General features: G+C 40.2%; 1 protein-coding gene across 1 annotated transcript in view; it reads right to left on the bottom strand.

The window, feature by feature from the left end:
* LOC126163155 (hepatocyte growth factor-regulated tyrosine kinase substrate) overlaps positions 1 to 15,781 on the bottom strand; it is a 108,471-nt gene that overhangs the window by 66,680 nt on the left and 26,010 nt on the right. The window contains exons 4-5 of the mRNA XM_049920089.1: positions 4,005 to 4,193; positions 2,597 to 2,746 (exon numbers count right to left, since the gene is read on the bottom strand). Of these exons, the coding sequence (XP_049776046.1) occupies positions 2,597 to 2,746; positions 4,005 to 4,193 (339 nt within the window). The remainder of the gene's footprint in view (positions 1 to 2,596; positions 2,747 to 4,004; positions 4,194 to 15,781) is intronic.

The raw sequence follows: 15,781 nt of genomic DNA, 5'->3' as shown, positions 1-15,781 counted from the left end.
CACTACTGGCAGTGTAAACCGATGAAAGATGAGAGTGATGAGGAGTAGCAGAAATAAGGTTAGCAATAAACTGAATGTAAAAACTGGGAATCAAAAACTAAATCAAGCGAAGAAATTCTGCTACCCTGGAAGCGATTAAATGACAGACAAAGCATGAAAAACATAAAAAGAAGGCATTTCTGGCCAAAAGAAGTCTCCTAATTGAAGTATCAAACACTAATTGTATTTCAGGTAGAAGTTCCTAAGAATGTATATTTGGAGCACAGCATTGTATGGAAATGAATCGTGGACTGTGGAAAATCTGGAAAAGCAGAGACTCTAAGCATTTAACATATGCTACAGTAGGATATTGAAAATTAGATTAGACTGCGGAATCGGTGAGAAGAAGATGTTAAAATATCAAGGAATAATTGTGCTTGAGGGGATAAAAACTGTAGGGAAAGAAAGAGATTGGAATACATCCAACAAATAACTGAGGATGTTATGTGCAACTGCTGCTCTAAGATGAAAAGGTTGGAACAAGAGTGGCATTCATGGCAGACAGATCTCTTCCATTCCCCTCCCCTCCACTCCCACAAAAAAAGGAGAAAGGCTCAATGAAAAGGAAATAATTTAATTTACACTGTCAAGTGATAACCCTGAGGAGTCAATACTTTGCACGAGTTGAAAACAGCCACATACACACCAGATAGCTGTTTCAGAAACTGCAGCCAAAAGGGAATCTACGTGCTATCCAATCAGAAATGAAGAAGGCAGCTACCAACAGTATTCACAGGCCTGAAAGCTAGGGGCATAACTGCACAATAAAAGACATTACATCCAACATACAGGATGGCCCGCTTAAACACTTCAGTGCAAATATCTCTGAAACAAAAATAGATAATGAAAAAACATTTTCACATGATAATAAATACTACAAGACAGTCTATAACATGAACAAATATTAGTTTCAACAAAGACTTATGTTTTTTAATGGGCACCTCATACTATTTCTAAAGCAAATCAATAACATGAAAAACCACAAAAAGAATGGCACTGGTCGCATCACAATATGTCAATTACATCCCGAGAAATCGCAAAGTCGAGTTGACACTTGAAATAAATCAAATGCATCGCTGTTGCACATCTCGAGACATAAGTGTGAATGCCACACTGCTCATAATCGCAATGTGATTGATGCACATAACCTTACTTTCACAAAAACATAAATATGAGCTGAAACATATATTTGCTTACATTTTAGAATGTCTCATAGTATTTACTCTTAAGAGCCCTGCCTTACACTCATACCCACGAAATCGTTTTTCAATATCTATTGCTCTACCAGAGATATTTGAGGTGAAACATTTAAGTGGACCACCCTGTATGTGCGAACAAAGACAGTAATGTACTATTTATTTTTATTATTATTAGCTCTATGCATTTTGTCTGGTAATAATTTCCCAGCTGAGCCACATTGCAGGAGATGAGTTACAGGGTATAAGTGATACGAGTGCAGCTGAAAAGGAACATTGATTTCTATGTCACCAAAATCTCTAAGTGCTGGATTGATTTTATCTACTATACCATACAATATTAAATTTTAAGATATATGCCTGGATCACTCCAAGACACCTGTGAACTGTTTACAAGTACTTAAAAGAAGGAGCAGGGATTGGAAATTTATGTGATGTACACCTTACCTTCATCAATTTCTTTGAATAGACTAATTTGTCAGAGTGACAAGGGTACAGACACAAAGATCACTTTCACTTTGGAAAAAATTGGCCCAGAGGATTAATATAATGCACTTCAAGGTGAACTGCCCAAGTGAACTTAACAAGACAAAACCATTCCTAAAAACATGAGTCACGTAAATTCAAACAATAAACTTGTAAATCAGCTAGTTAAGTACAATGCAACAATTAAATAATTTTACTGATCAGTAACAATTTGGTGATGTTTTTTTGTTTTCCACGTTTTATATACAGCAGTAATAAAGTGCAGAAACTTCTTACACAACTCAATTTCCTGACAAAAAACAGAAATCCACAAATAAATTTCCTGACAAAAAACAAAATCATTAGCTGACATGAAGTTCTCAGTTACAATTTCAGTATTGCAAATATCTTTACTAACAATATGGAAACATTTTTGTATAAAAGACAATGTTTCTGTCATGACCATAAATGAAAATTCTATTCAACAAACATTCCGCTAGTCTTTCCCACAAATATAAAAAAACATCAAGTACTAACAATTGGGCTACTTGAATTTATAATACATTTCTGTCACAGTCATCCCACACAAATTCTGAAGCTTGTCAATTCAGTGTAACTGTGAAGGAATGAGTTTGACAAATGAGGCTTAACTTTTGAGGAATTCTAAAAGTAGAAAGCCTAGTTTGTTAAATATGATAACTTTTTATATGAAGCAGCACAGTCATCAAATTGAACAAATTAACTTTAATAATTCAAATAACATTTTTTCCTGAATGATTCTGCCAACACTGAAATAATTTTGTAACATGACAGGACCAATTCCATTACCAAACTGGAGTTAAAACTTGTAACTGTTACAATAATTTAAACTAACAGCTATACAGAGTGAAGCTTACCTTTCGCTGAACCACTCCAAATGAAACACGACAACGATGGCAACAATCACCATCTGCCCATTCTGGAGCAGTGTCTGCAGAAAACATGGCATCACTCTCTTTCAGAACCGGAAATTTGTAGCCCTCAGTTTTCATAATATTTAGTGTGTCCTGCAATATTGAAAAGATTCCTGTAGCTAAATACCTTCATCACAGTAATACAGCCAGTTCTGGATACAAATTAATTATAAATATCAAGGACAAGATTCCTATGCGAGCATAAAATATTGCATAGGCTTGAAAAACAAATGATTGTTTGAAAACTTTTCTCATAATTACAATATTGCATAGAAACAAATTACAGCAATTTTTCACTGCTGAACTTTTCTTTCCACACAATGATAAATGTTACTTCAACACCAGTATGTATCAATTAACAAAAAATATTTAGTTCAATGAAAAAATGAAGACACACAACACAAAGTTGTATGCTACATAACACTACAGTTATTTACGTGTAGCCACTAGCATTTAATAACATGACTGCATACATATGCAGAAATATGTGAATTATATTATTCAGCACTTACTTACAAAAGGCACAGATGACATTAGAGTATGGCCTACATAAGTGGAAACACGCATACAAATGAAGACAGACTTGCAAACATACCAGTAATGAGGAATATCTAAAAAGTCTTGCTACTGAGCGAGAACGTACTATTAAAAAGAAAATACAACTAACAACTAAACAAAAGCATAAATTCAGGTGTGAGTAAAACTGGTATAGAAGTAAAAACTGCCTTGAATCGGACAAAGAATTTACTTACTGTCACATTGCAATATAGAATCTGGTGGCAGGAGGAGTAAAAAAATTATCAGCAGAAATAACCAAGCAATACAGTTCAACAGGCAGAGGAAACTATTTCAAATAACATAGGAGTATAAATTAAAAATAATCTACTAGAAACATTTTTTGTTGAGTTACTTATGAGAGTTAGACCTGGAGAATGGTAGCACTGAAAAGGAAAAGAATAGGAACCATCACACAAACATAACGCTATCATTGAACCCTGAAGGTGTATTGGGTGAAAAGAGTAATAAATGAAGTGCTGAAAAAGTGGAAATGACACTAGATCTGTGGAGGGAAGAAACTTGGGACAGGATCCATTTTAAGACCTGCTAATATAGTGAAGTAATACTGAAAGGTTCAGAAGAAGTAAAAAAACAGCATAGCAAGACCCAGGAAGGAATATATACATTGAACAACATCATACAAAGACATTGGCTACAAATAGAAAAATGTAAAAGATCTACAGCAAATCAACTCAAGAATTGAATAGGGGGAAAAAAAAAAGAAGAAGAATCCCGATATGAAATTAATTGCTAAAAGAAACATTTATGTGGAAAATAAAAATGTTATTCTCACCTGTACTGCTCTGTACTTTGGGCTATTTCTAAAGGCATAAGCCCATGCTTGAATCATTTCTAATACTTTGTTTTTAACATTTTCATGGTTTGTTGTTTTTACTAATTCACGCAGCTGCTCCATATACTGCTTAGTGCCAATTTCATCATGGATAAGGTGACCACAATTCTTCACACATGATTCTAAAACCTGGATACAAAAGCACTTTTTTTAAAATTTCACAAAAAAGAGCACTCCAATGTACTCAGGAAAAATAGAAATACTAATAAAAACTGAACACCAGATCTTCCCAGTGTTTTTCCAACAACAAATGCTAACCCTTCAAATCACAAGTTTAATTTGTACAGAATCTGTCTCTTCCCAATATAGCAAGCCAATATACACAAAAATCAACCAATTAACAAATAATGGCAAATGGAGTTTCACTATAAAGGCTGATTTACAAATCAAAGCATCACACCTGCACAGTCTACAAGAAACTCAGAGCGATAAACCATGACTCATTAAAATAGCCCAATAAAGCTGTGAACTACATATAATTTTTCTCATTAAAAGTCCATTCTTTAAAATTGAAGTGCAATTAGAAGACACAGTAAAATCCTGAAGTTATCAAAATGAAAGACACAATGTCCAGAACATTAAATCACAGGACACCATAAGGCTATAGTGGAAACGAAAGCAGGAGAACACAGAACACAAACTGCTGCACTGACGAGTGATGTGGAAAACTTTTTCCAGGCATTCCTCTGCTCCTCTACATCTACATCAATACTCTGAAAACCACCTGACGGTTTGTGGTAGAGGGTACAACTGGTACCCCCTCCTCCCCCTCCCCCCTTTCCACTCGTGGACGGCACATGGGAAGAATGACTGACAGTAAGACTCTGTATTAGCTCTAATTTCTCAAATTTTCTTGTCATGATCATTTCAAAAGATGTATGTGGAAGGAAGTAATATGTTGTCTGACTCTTCCCAGAAAGTACCGTCTCAAAATTTCAATAGTAAACCACTCCGTGATGCACAATGTGTATCTTGTAGTGTCTGCCACTGGAGCAACTCACTAACGCTATCCTGCCAAGACCTATCTAGTCTTCTTTTTGCCACCTATACAGAGATCTGCTTACTGAACCTTAAAGTTTCTCTTTGAAAGCCACTGGTTAAAAAGTTTACACACAATAAAAATTATTACAGCACCTAACAGAGGGTATGGAATATTATGTATGAGACTGAATCAGCCTGAGAGTTGGTAATCAAGTGTGCATGAGGTGTGCTTGCTTGTGTGAGTGAAAGGTGTGTGCCTCTCTTTTACTGATGAAGCCTGTGGCTGAATGGCCAAAAGCTTCATGCGAGTATCTTAATTGTGCCTGTCTGCAACTTGATGTGACGTCTTTATTGTAAGTAGCAATCTGTCTTTTACTACACTGTAGACTGAATACTCAATTTAATTTGCATTCCCAACCAGAATTTAGAAATATAATTGCCATTGGAGGATGTGTGGTTGGTTGGTTGATTGATTTGGGGAAGAGGACCCAACAGCGAGGTCATTGGTCCCATCGGATTAGGGAAGGATGGGGAAGGAAGTTAGCTGTGCCCCCTCAAAGGAACCATCCGAGCATTTGCCTGAAACAATTTAGGGAAATCACGGAAACCTAAATCAGGATGGCCGGATGTGGGTTTGAACCGTTGTCCTCCCAAATGCAAGTCCAATGTGCTAACCACTGTGCCACCTTGCTCGGTGGATGTGCTGTATTGACAAGTGAACAGTCCAATTTGACAAATCAAACCCTGCACTGAATTTTTTTTTTTATACGAGAAGCACACACTGAAAGAAATACAAAGTTAAAATTTTAGCTGCTATGGCACACTGCAAGTACTTAAGAAACAGTCAAAAACTGACAAAACTGTAGCTCACCATATGGTTAGAGAAATGCACATCCCTACCATAGCTGTAGCAGACAGTTAATGTACAATATGGCAGGCACATAGTCTTGGTTGACAGCACATTGATCAACAGGAGACAGCACGACTAATTTGTAAAGCAAATTTCAGTTTCCACTTATAGTTTCTCTGACACAGTTGTTCATGACTGCTGTTTGACAGAATATGCAGCTCATTTAATATCCACAATAATTTACAGTTGCCATTGTAGTATTGCCAGATGGTAAAACTGAAGTAACTGTCTGAGGGTTTCCTTTGCATTTGCCTGTAAATAGCATCTGACTTCATGCATATTTCAGAGTTCCACAGTAATGCGGAATCCAACTAATGTTTTCAACACTGCGAAGATGACATCTGAAGAACGTAGTATGCAATTGAAATCACCTACTTCACATGAAAACCTACATGTGTGATATTTATTAGTTAATTTCTTTGACATTCATTCAACTGATGTCAACATTTCACTAGAAATTCTGGAGGAAGAATTACAAGAAATAGAAAATAATTCTAACAGTTCCATGAATTGGGTTCAAATGATGACTGTTGTGCTAATATAGTACCTTCCCAGACCACAGAAAACATGTGCAGTATTAGCTTTCCATTTCTGGTTAAATGAAGGTAGGAAAAAAATGTTTTAAGTTAAGCAGTGTGCAAAGCCAGTTTCATTTCCTGAACTCTGAATGTGAACTGTATAAATGGAAGAAAGATATGCACAAAAAACAAAATATGCACTATAATGAAACTCACAAAAGTGACAAAAATTATTTGAAAGATTTAAAATTGCTCATAAGAGTCCTGCACCATTACCAAGGAACATCTACGAGACAGGGCCCTCTGAACTGCAGATGAGTTGAATATTACAGATTTCCGTGCTTCTTTGATATGGTTAATCGGATTCAGGGAATTACATGGAAAAAGAAGTTGCAAAATCATGAAGTTTACTAGAAGCAAACATGTCATTAATAGGTAACACAATAGAGAAATTTATAGCTGATGTGGAGATGGGGGGAAAGAAAAGCCTTCTCGTTATCTCCTAAAATGCTGTGTATAAAGACAGTCAGGGTTCGTGTGAGAAACGTGTGCAAACCAAACATCATTTCTATTGAAGTTTGTAGCACAAGCTTGAAGCACAAGTGAGCTTTATGTCTATCTTCAGGAACCTCAAGGCAAATTAGCACCAAAAATTACTGTTTGGTAGCAAAAATCTTGTAATTGAAACCGCAAAATCTGGAGAAATGAGAGAGGAGACTTTTCAATACTACCTCTGAAATGTCTTCTTAGTGTTTGCAGAAAATAATTCATTGCTTTTGTTGGAATGTTGGTCTGGACATAACACCACCTCTGTCTCTAGAAGAATGACAAAAGACAGTTAATATAATTCAGGAGCAATTTAGAACGAATAGTGTGATTCAGTCGCACGATAAAGAAATTTTTCACCAGTGTAAGGAATTTTCCAGAAATTGTCAGGTTATATAACTTCCAACATCTGCTTGTCATTTCAGGTTTATCAATAAAACAGTAACGAAGAAATGAAGGAAGAACGGGTTTAATGACCCGTCGACATCAAGGTCATTAGAGAGAGAGAGAGAGAGAGAGAGAGAGAGAGAGAGAGAGAGTGCACAAGCACAACCTCGTATTTATGTTAAGGACGGGGAAGAAAATCAGCCGCGCCCTTTCAGAGGAACCATCTCAGCATTTGCCTGAGGAATTTAGGAAAATCACAGAAAACATTAATTTGGATGGCCGGACGCAGTGTGCTAACCACTGTGCCACATCACTCAATAGCAGAACAGTGAATTTGATCAAGTATGCCTCATACACGGCACAATATGCAGAACAACAGCCATGACCATTTATTACCCCATGCACATTCTGTCTAAATAAAACTAGTAATTGCTGTGAAATGCCTGAAAGCATTAATTTGTCTTTCAACAGTTGTGCCTCGTACCCGGAAAATGTCAGTTTTCAGCATCTAATAGGCACTTCACATTTTTGAGATGACTAGGAAATAATATACATTATTCAAACATTAATATAATACAAATTGTTATGAAATATTTCATGTCAACAAATTAAAAGTTCTGATTGATGGAAGTTGTCAGTAATATAACATCATGCACAGCCTTGTTTTCTTTTCTCTGCTAGTCACTTGTGCAACAGTTACACCTACAACAGTTTAGATGATGATACTAACAGCAAGATTTCCAAAAAATAATGATTTGGGATATTTTTTGGTATGGTTAAAGTGCTTAAAATTCGCGTGTGTGCACTTTCGACTTTGCACTACACACTGTGTTCTCGTCATGACTGTGTCTGCTCATTCGCCAATTCCATGCTTGACAGGAATGGCTGTACAAACTGCCGTAATAAGCTGCTCTTCGTGTGGCACAGAGGAGTAACTTCAACATTATATATAATAGAAGGAAACATTCCACGAAGGAAAAATATACCTAAAAACAAAGATGATGTGACTTACCAAATGAAAGTGCTGGCAGGTCGACAGACACAGAAACGAACACAAACATACACACAAAATTCAAGCTTTCGCAACAAACTGTTGCCTCATCAGCAAAGAGGGAAGGAGAGGGAAAGACGAAAGGATGTGGGTTTTAAGGGAGAGGGTAAGGAGTCATTCCAGTCCCGGGAGCAGAAAGACTTACCTTAGGGGGAAAAAAGGACGGGTATACACTCGCGCACACACACACATATCCATCCACACATATACAGACACAAGCAGACATATTTAAAGACAAAGAGTTTGGGCAGAGATGTCAGTTGAGGCAGAAGTGCAGAGGAAAAGATGTTGATGAATGACAGGTGAGGTATGAGTGGCGGAAATTTGAAATTAGCGGAGATTGAGGCCTGGTGGATAACGGGAAGAGAGGATATATTGAAGAGCAAGTTCCCCAGGATTTGAGGAAGTCGTATCCCTGCTGGAGAGCCACATTCAGAATCTGATCCAGTCCCGGAAAGTATCCTGTCACAAGTGGGGCACTTTTGTGGTTCTTCTGTGAGAGGTTCTCGGTTTGAGAGGATGAGGAAGTGGCTCTGGTTATTTGCTTCTGTACCAGGTCGGGAGGGTAGTTGCGGGATGCGAAAGCTGTTGTCAGGTTGTTGGTGTAATGCTTCAGGGATTCCGGACTGGAGCAGATTCGTTTGCCACGAAGACCTAGGCTGTAGGGAAGGGACCGTTTGATGTGGAATGGGTGGCAGCTGTCTTAATGGAGGTACTGTTGCTTGTTGGTGGGTTTGATGTGGACGGACGTGTGAAGCTGGCCATTGGACAGGTGAAGGTCAACATCAAGGAAAGTGGCATGGGATTTGGAGTAGGACCAGGTGAATCTGATGGAACCAAAGGAGTTGAGGTTGGAGAGGAAATTCTGGAGTTCTTCTTCACTGTGAGTCCAGATCATGAAGATGTCATCAATAAATCTGTACCAAACTTTGGGTTGGCAGGCCTGGGTAACCAAGAAGGCTTCCTCTAAGCGACCCATGAATAGGTTGGCGTACGAGGGGGCCATCCTGGTACCCATGGCTGTTCCCTTTAATTGTTGGTATGTCTGGTTATCAAAAGTGAAGAAGTTGTGGGTCAGGATGAAGCTGGCTAAGGTCATGAGGAAAGATGTTTTAGGTAGGGTGGCAGGTGATCGGCGTGAAAGGAAGTGCTCCATCGCAGCGAGGCCCTGGACGTGCGAGATATTTGTGTATAAGTGGCATCAATGGTTACAAGGATGGTTTCTGGTGGTAACGGATTGGGTAAGGATTCCAGGCCCTGAAGCATTACACCAACAACCTGACAACAGCTTTCGCATCCCGCAACTACCCTCCCGACCTGGTACAGAAGCAAATAACTAGAGCCACTTCCTCATCCTCTCAAACCCAGAACCTCCCACAGAAGAACCACAAAAGTGCCCCACTTGTGACAGGATACTTTCCAGGACTGGATCAGATTCTGAATGTGGCTCTCCAGCAGGGATACGACTTCCTCAAATCCTGCCCTGAAATGAGATCCATCCTTCATGAAATCCTCCCCACTCCACCAAGAGTGTCTTTCCGCCGTCCACCTAACCTTCGTAACCTCTTAGTTCATCCCTATCAAATCCCCAAACCACCTTCCCTACCCTCTGGCTCCTACCCTTGTAACCGCCCCCGGTGTAAAACCTGTCCCATGCACCCTCCCACCACCACCTACTCCAGTCCTGTAACCAGGAAGGTGTACACAATCAAAGGCAAAGCCACGTGTGAAAGCACCCACGTGATCTACCAACTGACCTGCCTACACTGTGATGCATTCTATGTGGGAATGACCATCAACAAACTGTCCATTCGCATGAATGGACACAGGCAGACAGTGTTTGTTGGTAATGAGGATCACCCTGTGGCTAAACATGCCTTGGTGCACGACCAGCACATCTTGGCGCAGTGTTACACCGTCCGGGTTATCTGGATACTTCCTACTAACACCAACCTATCCGAACTCCAGAGATGGGAACTTGCTCTTCAATATATCCTCTCTTCCCGTTATCCACCAGGCCTCAATCTCCGCTAATTTCAAATTTCCGCCACTCATACCTCACCTGTCATTCATCAACATCTTTGCCTCTGCACTTCTGCCTCGACTGACATCTCTGCCCAAACTCTTTGTCTTTAAATATGTCTGCTTGTGTCTGTATATGTGTGGATGGATATGTGTGTGTGTGTGTGTGTGTGTGTGTGTGTGTGTGTGTGTGTGTGTGTGTGCGCGCGCGCGAGTGTATACCCGTCCTTTTTTCCCCCTAAGGTAAGTCTTTCTGCTCCCGGGACTGGAATGACTCCTTACCCTCTCCCTTAAAACCCACATCCTTTCGTCTTTCCCTCTCCTTCCCTCTTTCCTGATGAGGCAACAGTTTGTTGCGAAAGCTTGAATTTTGTGTGTATGTTTGTGTTCATTTGTGTGTCTGTCGACCTGCCAGCACTTTCATTTGGTAAGTCACATCATCTTTGTTTTTAGGTATATATATACACACACACACACACACACACACACACACACACACACACACACTTGGAGTGCACCTTAGCAGCTAAAATCACGACAATGTTTTTCTTTTGGTGTATTCTTCCTGTGTGCAAAATTTCAGGGTAGTTTTCGACATGTCAGATTGGACCATTCCCTAGCGAGTTGTCGAATAGTGTCTCCATTCACAACCGTCTAACATCAGACCTGTCATCACTTTACACAAATATGAAAAAACTGTCCATTTTGAAGTATTATACAACAAAGGAAACTCAAATCTGGCTGCCTGTACTGGGATTTGAAACCCATTTCTCCTTCATGTAATTAATTTAAGTAATTTTGATTGATAGGAATGTAAAGGAAAATTTCAACATCTCCCATGCATTGCAGCCAACAACTCCACTGTGTGTTTAATGCTTTGTACTGAGCACCTACTGTCTATAAGCATGTCACGGTAAAAAATATTTACAATTTTCAGATGATCTAAGCTACAACTGCCTCTCCAAGTTAAAATTATTTGCAGTACCTATAGTGTAAAAGTTATTCCACCATAGATCATCTCATCGCCAGTTCCCCCCCCCCCCCCCCAAAACTCTTTCTCTTATTCTGGATCCCCTATCTTCCCCTTCCAATATTTCTCACAGCTACCTCTTACTCTGCCCCCTGCTTAGGCGGCAGACACTTACTGTGCATACATCCATCTTCCACTATACTTGTATTTTGCACAAAAGTATTTTCTGCACTTAGACTAATACCTTAAGATGGGGAGGTCTGTACCTTAATGATACACAGAGCTATGCTGGCAGGAGCTATGTTCTTGGTAGGGTCATTCATGCCCGAATGGTCAGTAGGTAAGATAGCAGACAAAAAGTTGTCTTCATAGGGGGCTCCCTTATTAGAAATCCATGGGTGGCAACCACCATGGGCCCTTAGCTACATGTGACATTGCCTCCATTTACTTGTGTAAGACTACTTCTGTTTTCTCCTCTTTCAGCCTCTCTGACAATTCTTGTTTTTTCAACCCTGAAAGTATTAGGCTGCGAGGCCCGAGGGAGTCTTTCATTCGGGCACGCCAAGATGCCTTAAGGTAGCACCTGGATTTCCCTTGGGAGGCGCCAGTACCCTCTTCAAGAGGGACTTCACGAAGTACAGAAAGGTGAGAAAGTATAATGATGTACAAAACATGGAAAAGACAAGAGATGAGGAATTGCTGAAAGTCTGTACCCCTGCTCCCCACCCCTTGCTTCATGGTTCAAATCCTGCAAGACACCTAGATGCAACATCTATCCCATGCATGCTCCCATCATCACCTACTCCAGTCCGGTCACAAGCATCACCTATTCCATCAAAGAGATGGCTACCTGTGAAACCAGTCATGTTATCTACAAGCTAAGCTGCAACCACCATGTTTTGTTCTAAATGAACATGACAACCAACAAGCTGTCTGTCCGCATGAATGGCCACTGACAAACTGTGGCCCAGAAACAGCTGGACCACCCAGCTGCTGAGCACACTGCCCATCACAATGCCCTTCATTTTAATGATTGTTTCACAGCCTGTGCCATCTGGATCCTTCCAACAAACACCAGCTTTTCTGAAATGTGTAGGTGGGAATTCTCCCTGCAATTTATTCTACTTTCCCGTAACCCTCCTGGTCTCAACCTTTGTTAGTCATTGTCCTTCACCCACCTATCCCTTCCTTCTCCTACTCCACAGCCTTCTATTCTGTAAGTGCTCGAAGTGTCTCCCCCCCCCCCCTCCCCCTTTCCATCTGTCCTCCGTCTAACTTCCTGTCTGCACCCAGTTTCCCTATCCTCTCTCCAACTCGTCCCTGAATGCTGCCACAAACAGCACTTTACCGAACCCCACCTGCACCCAGCTCTCCCTCCCACTCTCCACCCCAGCCTCCTCCTTACCCCCACCACCCAGACTGGTTCTGCCGTTATGTACAGTTGCTCACAGTCTGGCCTCGGCAGCCATAAACGGTGGTCATGCGTGTGTCAGCTGCATTTGCGTAAATGTGTGTGTGTGTGTGTGTGTGTGTGTGTGTGTGTGTGTGTGTGTGTGTTCCAAAGCTTACATATTTGGTAGCCTATTCATTGTGCCTGTTTGTGACTCAACATGGTGAGTAGTAGTCTATACTTTTCATAATATTGTCAGGATTTAGTAAAGGCAGATCACTCAGAGACAAGTAAAAGAGATAAGATGGTAACATAGCCTACAAACACAAATACCATTTATAGATCAGGATACAGTGTAGATGGCTGTAAGTGGAGGACCTGGGCAATTCTCAATACTGCCGAAGATTTTTTCTTGGTGGGAGTACTGGTAATGGGTAGTACACTTGGCCTCATGATGATGAGCTACTTCACTGAGTAGTAGCATTTTCACGGACTGCAAAATCTTCAAAAAAGCACACTGAGGGTTTATTTGTTCATTAGTTCTTGGATGAAACCTTTCCAGGCAAATGGATTGAAAGAGACAGTCCAACATTGTGGCTACCACGTTCACCAGACATAACCCTTTTGGTTGGGTTACATTAACAATAAAGTGTTCAGTTCACCAGTTCCTGGTGAGCAAACTCTTATAGGACAAATACAAATAATATAGAGGTGGCGAGAGAACAGACACTGTAAAAGACATGGAGAGCAACTGAGTGTCCCCTAGACATTCTACACACAACAAATGGAGACATGCGGAAGTGTGTCCACAAAATACTTTGAGAGTTAAGCTACCAGTTCCAGCAAAATGATTACTGTACTTACTCGAATCTAAGCCGCACTTTTTTCAGGTTTTTGTAGTTCAAAAAACCGCCTGCGGCTTAGAGTCGAGTGCAAAGTAAGCGGAAGCTCTGAAAAATGTTGGTAGGTGCCGCCACAACTAACTTCTGCCATCGAATATATGTAGCACTACACAGGCATGCTTTGCAGGCACAAAGATAAATACTGGCGCCAAAACCTCTGCGTCAGTAAATAAATTAAAAAAAAAGGTGGAAGACGAGCTTTTTTTCTCCGCCCCGAGTTTCGACCCCTGCATTTTCATACATTATACAACGAAGTAAATACAAATTCCGTATTGTTCACCTTCGAATGCAGCAGCATTTCAATCCGACTGGCAAGACTGTTTGGAATGTTTGTCAATATGGCCAACTCTACGTTCTGAATTTTTTCCTGTGAGATGAGATGGTTGCTAATAGGAACTTTTATGAATTGTGAATCACATGCAGTATTCTCTTCATCATAAGAATAATATGAATATAAACATTTTGTCCTGTATTCTTTCATGTTTGCTGCTATCTCATTTAAATCCTGTCTGCCTAATAACCTACAAAACTAGTGTGAGACAACAGCAAATGCGGAAGAATATACATATCATGTCATGTTTATATTCGTATTATTCTTATGCCTAATAGTGATACAATCAGAAATGAAGCACGGCAATTGACTAGATTTATAACTCTAAGATGACTAATTTCTGTGCAGAATGTAATGTACCAAAGAGGTGTCTGCATAGATTTTCAAACGGAGAAAAATTTTCGCAAAACTCTCGTTCAGAACATCTATCATATGCAGTCTATTATTTGGTTCTTGTTGATCATTATCAAAGAAAGCAGCAGTGTAAGTAACAACAAATAGAAGTCTCTTGCCATTGTTTAGCTAATGAGACAATTCCTCCCCTTTTTTTTTATTGTAAGCGGCGGTAGTGCGCACAAAAGCAAGCCATGCCTCAAGCGGTGACAGGTCATAAATACTCATTTTCAGAATGCGACAAACAATGCATGACAGTACAATAATGCATTTTCAGCTTAAAGTGACGTAAACACTTTTAACAAAGAGAACGGCACTTATCAGATCAAAGAAAAATAAGCAACCGATTCAAACCAGATGAAGCACGTGAAAAAGGAAGCGTACCCGTATAAATATGGATGGAGTGCCTGACGCATAGCAATGGCTACCTGGTAAAGCTCAACTGCTAAGCTTACGACTCGAACCAAACTACTGTAGCTGTATCGTCATTCATTCAACCTAAATTGTGTCTCCTATTACAATAGGCCAACTTTATTTCAATTTGGAGATGCGGCCTAAAACTTTTCTCTCCCCTTGAATTTCGAGCCTCAAATTTCAGGTGCGGCTTAGATTCAAGTAAATACGGTAGTTGTACCTGGTGTCATTCCTTAGATATAATTTTCTGTAATCAGGGAAGGGCCTGTACTCATCCTGCACAGGATGCAGCAACCCACGGTAACTTAAAACATGCTACTACTTCGCTTAATAAATGGCTGTGGTAAGCATCCGAAGGTCTGCATGTAAAGAATCTTGTTGATGTTCATTCCCAAAAATTGGTATTGTAATTGAAAGTACTTTTTGAATGTAAATAGTGTGGTGTCACCGCCAGACACCACACTTGCTAGGTGGTAGCTTTAAATCGGCCGCAGTCCATTAGTACATGTTGGACCCGCATGTCGCCACTGTCAGTACTTGCAGACCTAGCGCCACCACATGGCAGGTCTAGAGGGGCGGACTAGCACTCGCCCCAGTTGTACGACGACTTTGCTAGCGACTACACTGACGAAGCCTTTCTCTCATTTGCCGAGAGACAGTTAGAATAGCCTTCAGCTAAGTCCATGACTACGACCTAGCAAGGCGCCATTAGCCTTACAGTGCTTGTAATTAAAGTCTCATTTGTATCGTCAAGAGCAATGTACCACAAGGATGAAGTAAAGTTAAGTATCCGAGGAATTGCATACTTTTCTCTATAGCATTCACAAAGTATCCTGTTCCAGAACTCACGCCAGCCGGCGTGTGTGTACGCATGCCTTTTGGCTACTTCCCAGTGGCGTGGC

This window comes from Schistocerca cancellata, chromosome 2 (genome assembly GCF_023864275.1).
Source record: "Schistocerca cancellata isolate TAMUIC-IGC-003103 chromosome 2, iqSchCanc2.1, whole genome shotgun sequence".
Taxonomy (NCBI): domain Eukaryota; kingdom Metazoa; phylum Arthropoda; class Insecta; order Orthoptera; family Acrididae; genus Schistocerca; species Schistocerca cancellata.
Note: the sequence above shows the minus strand (reverse complement) of the source record. Positions and strands in the feature narration are given on the sequence as shown.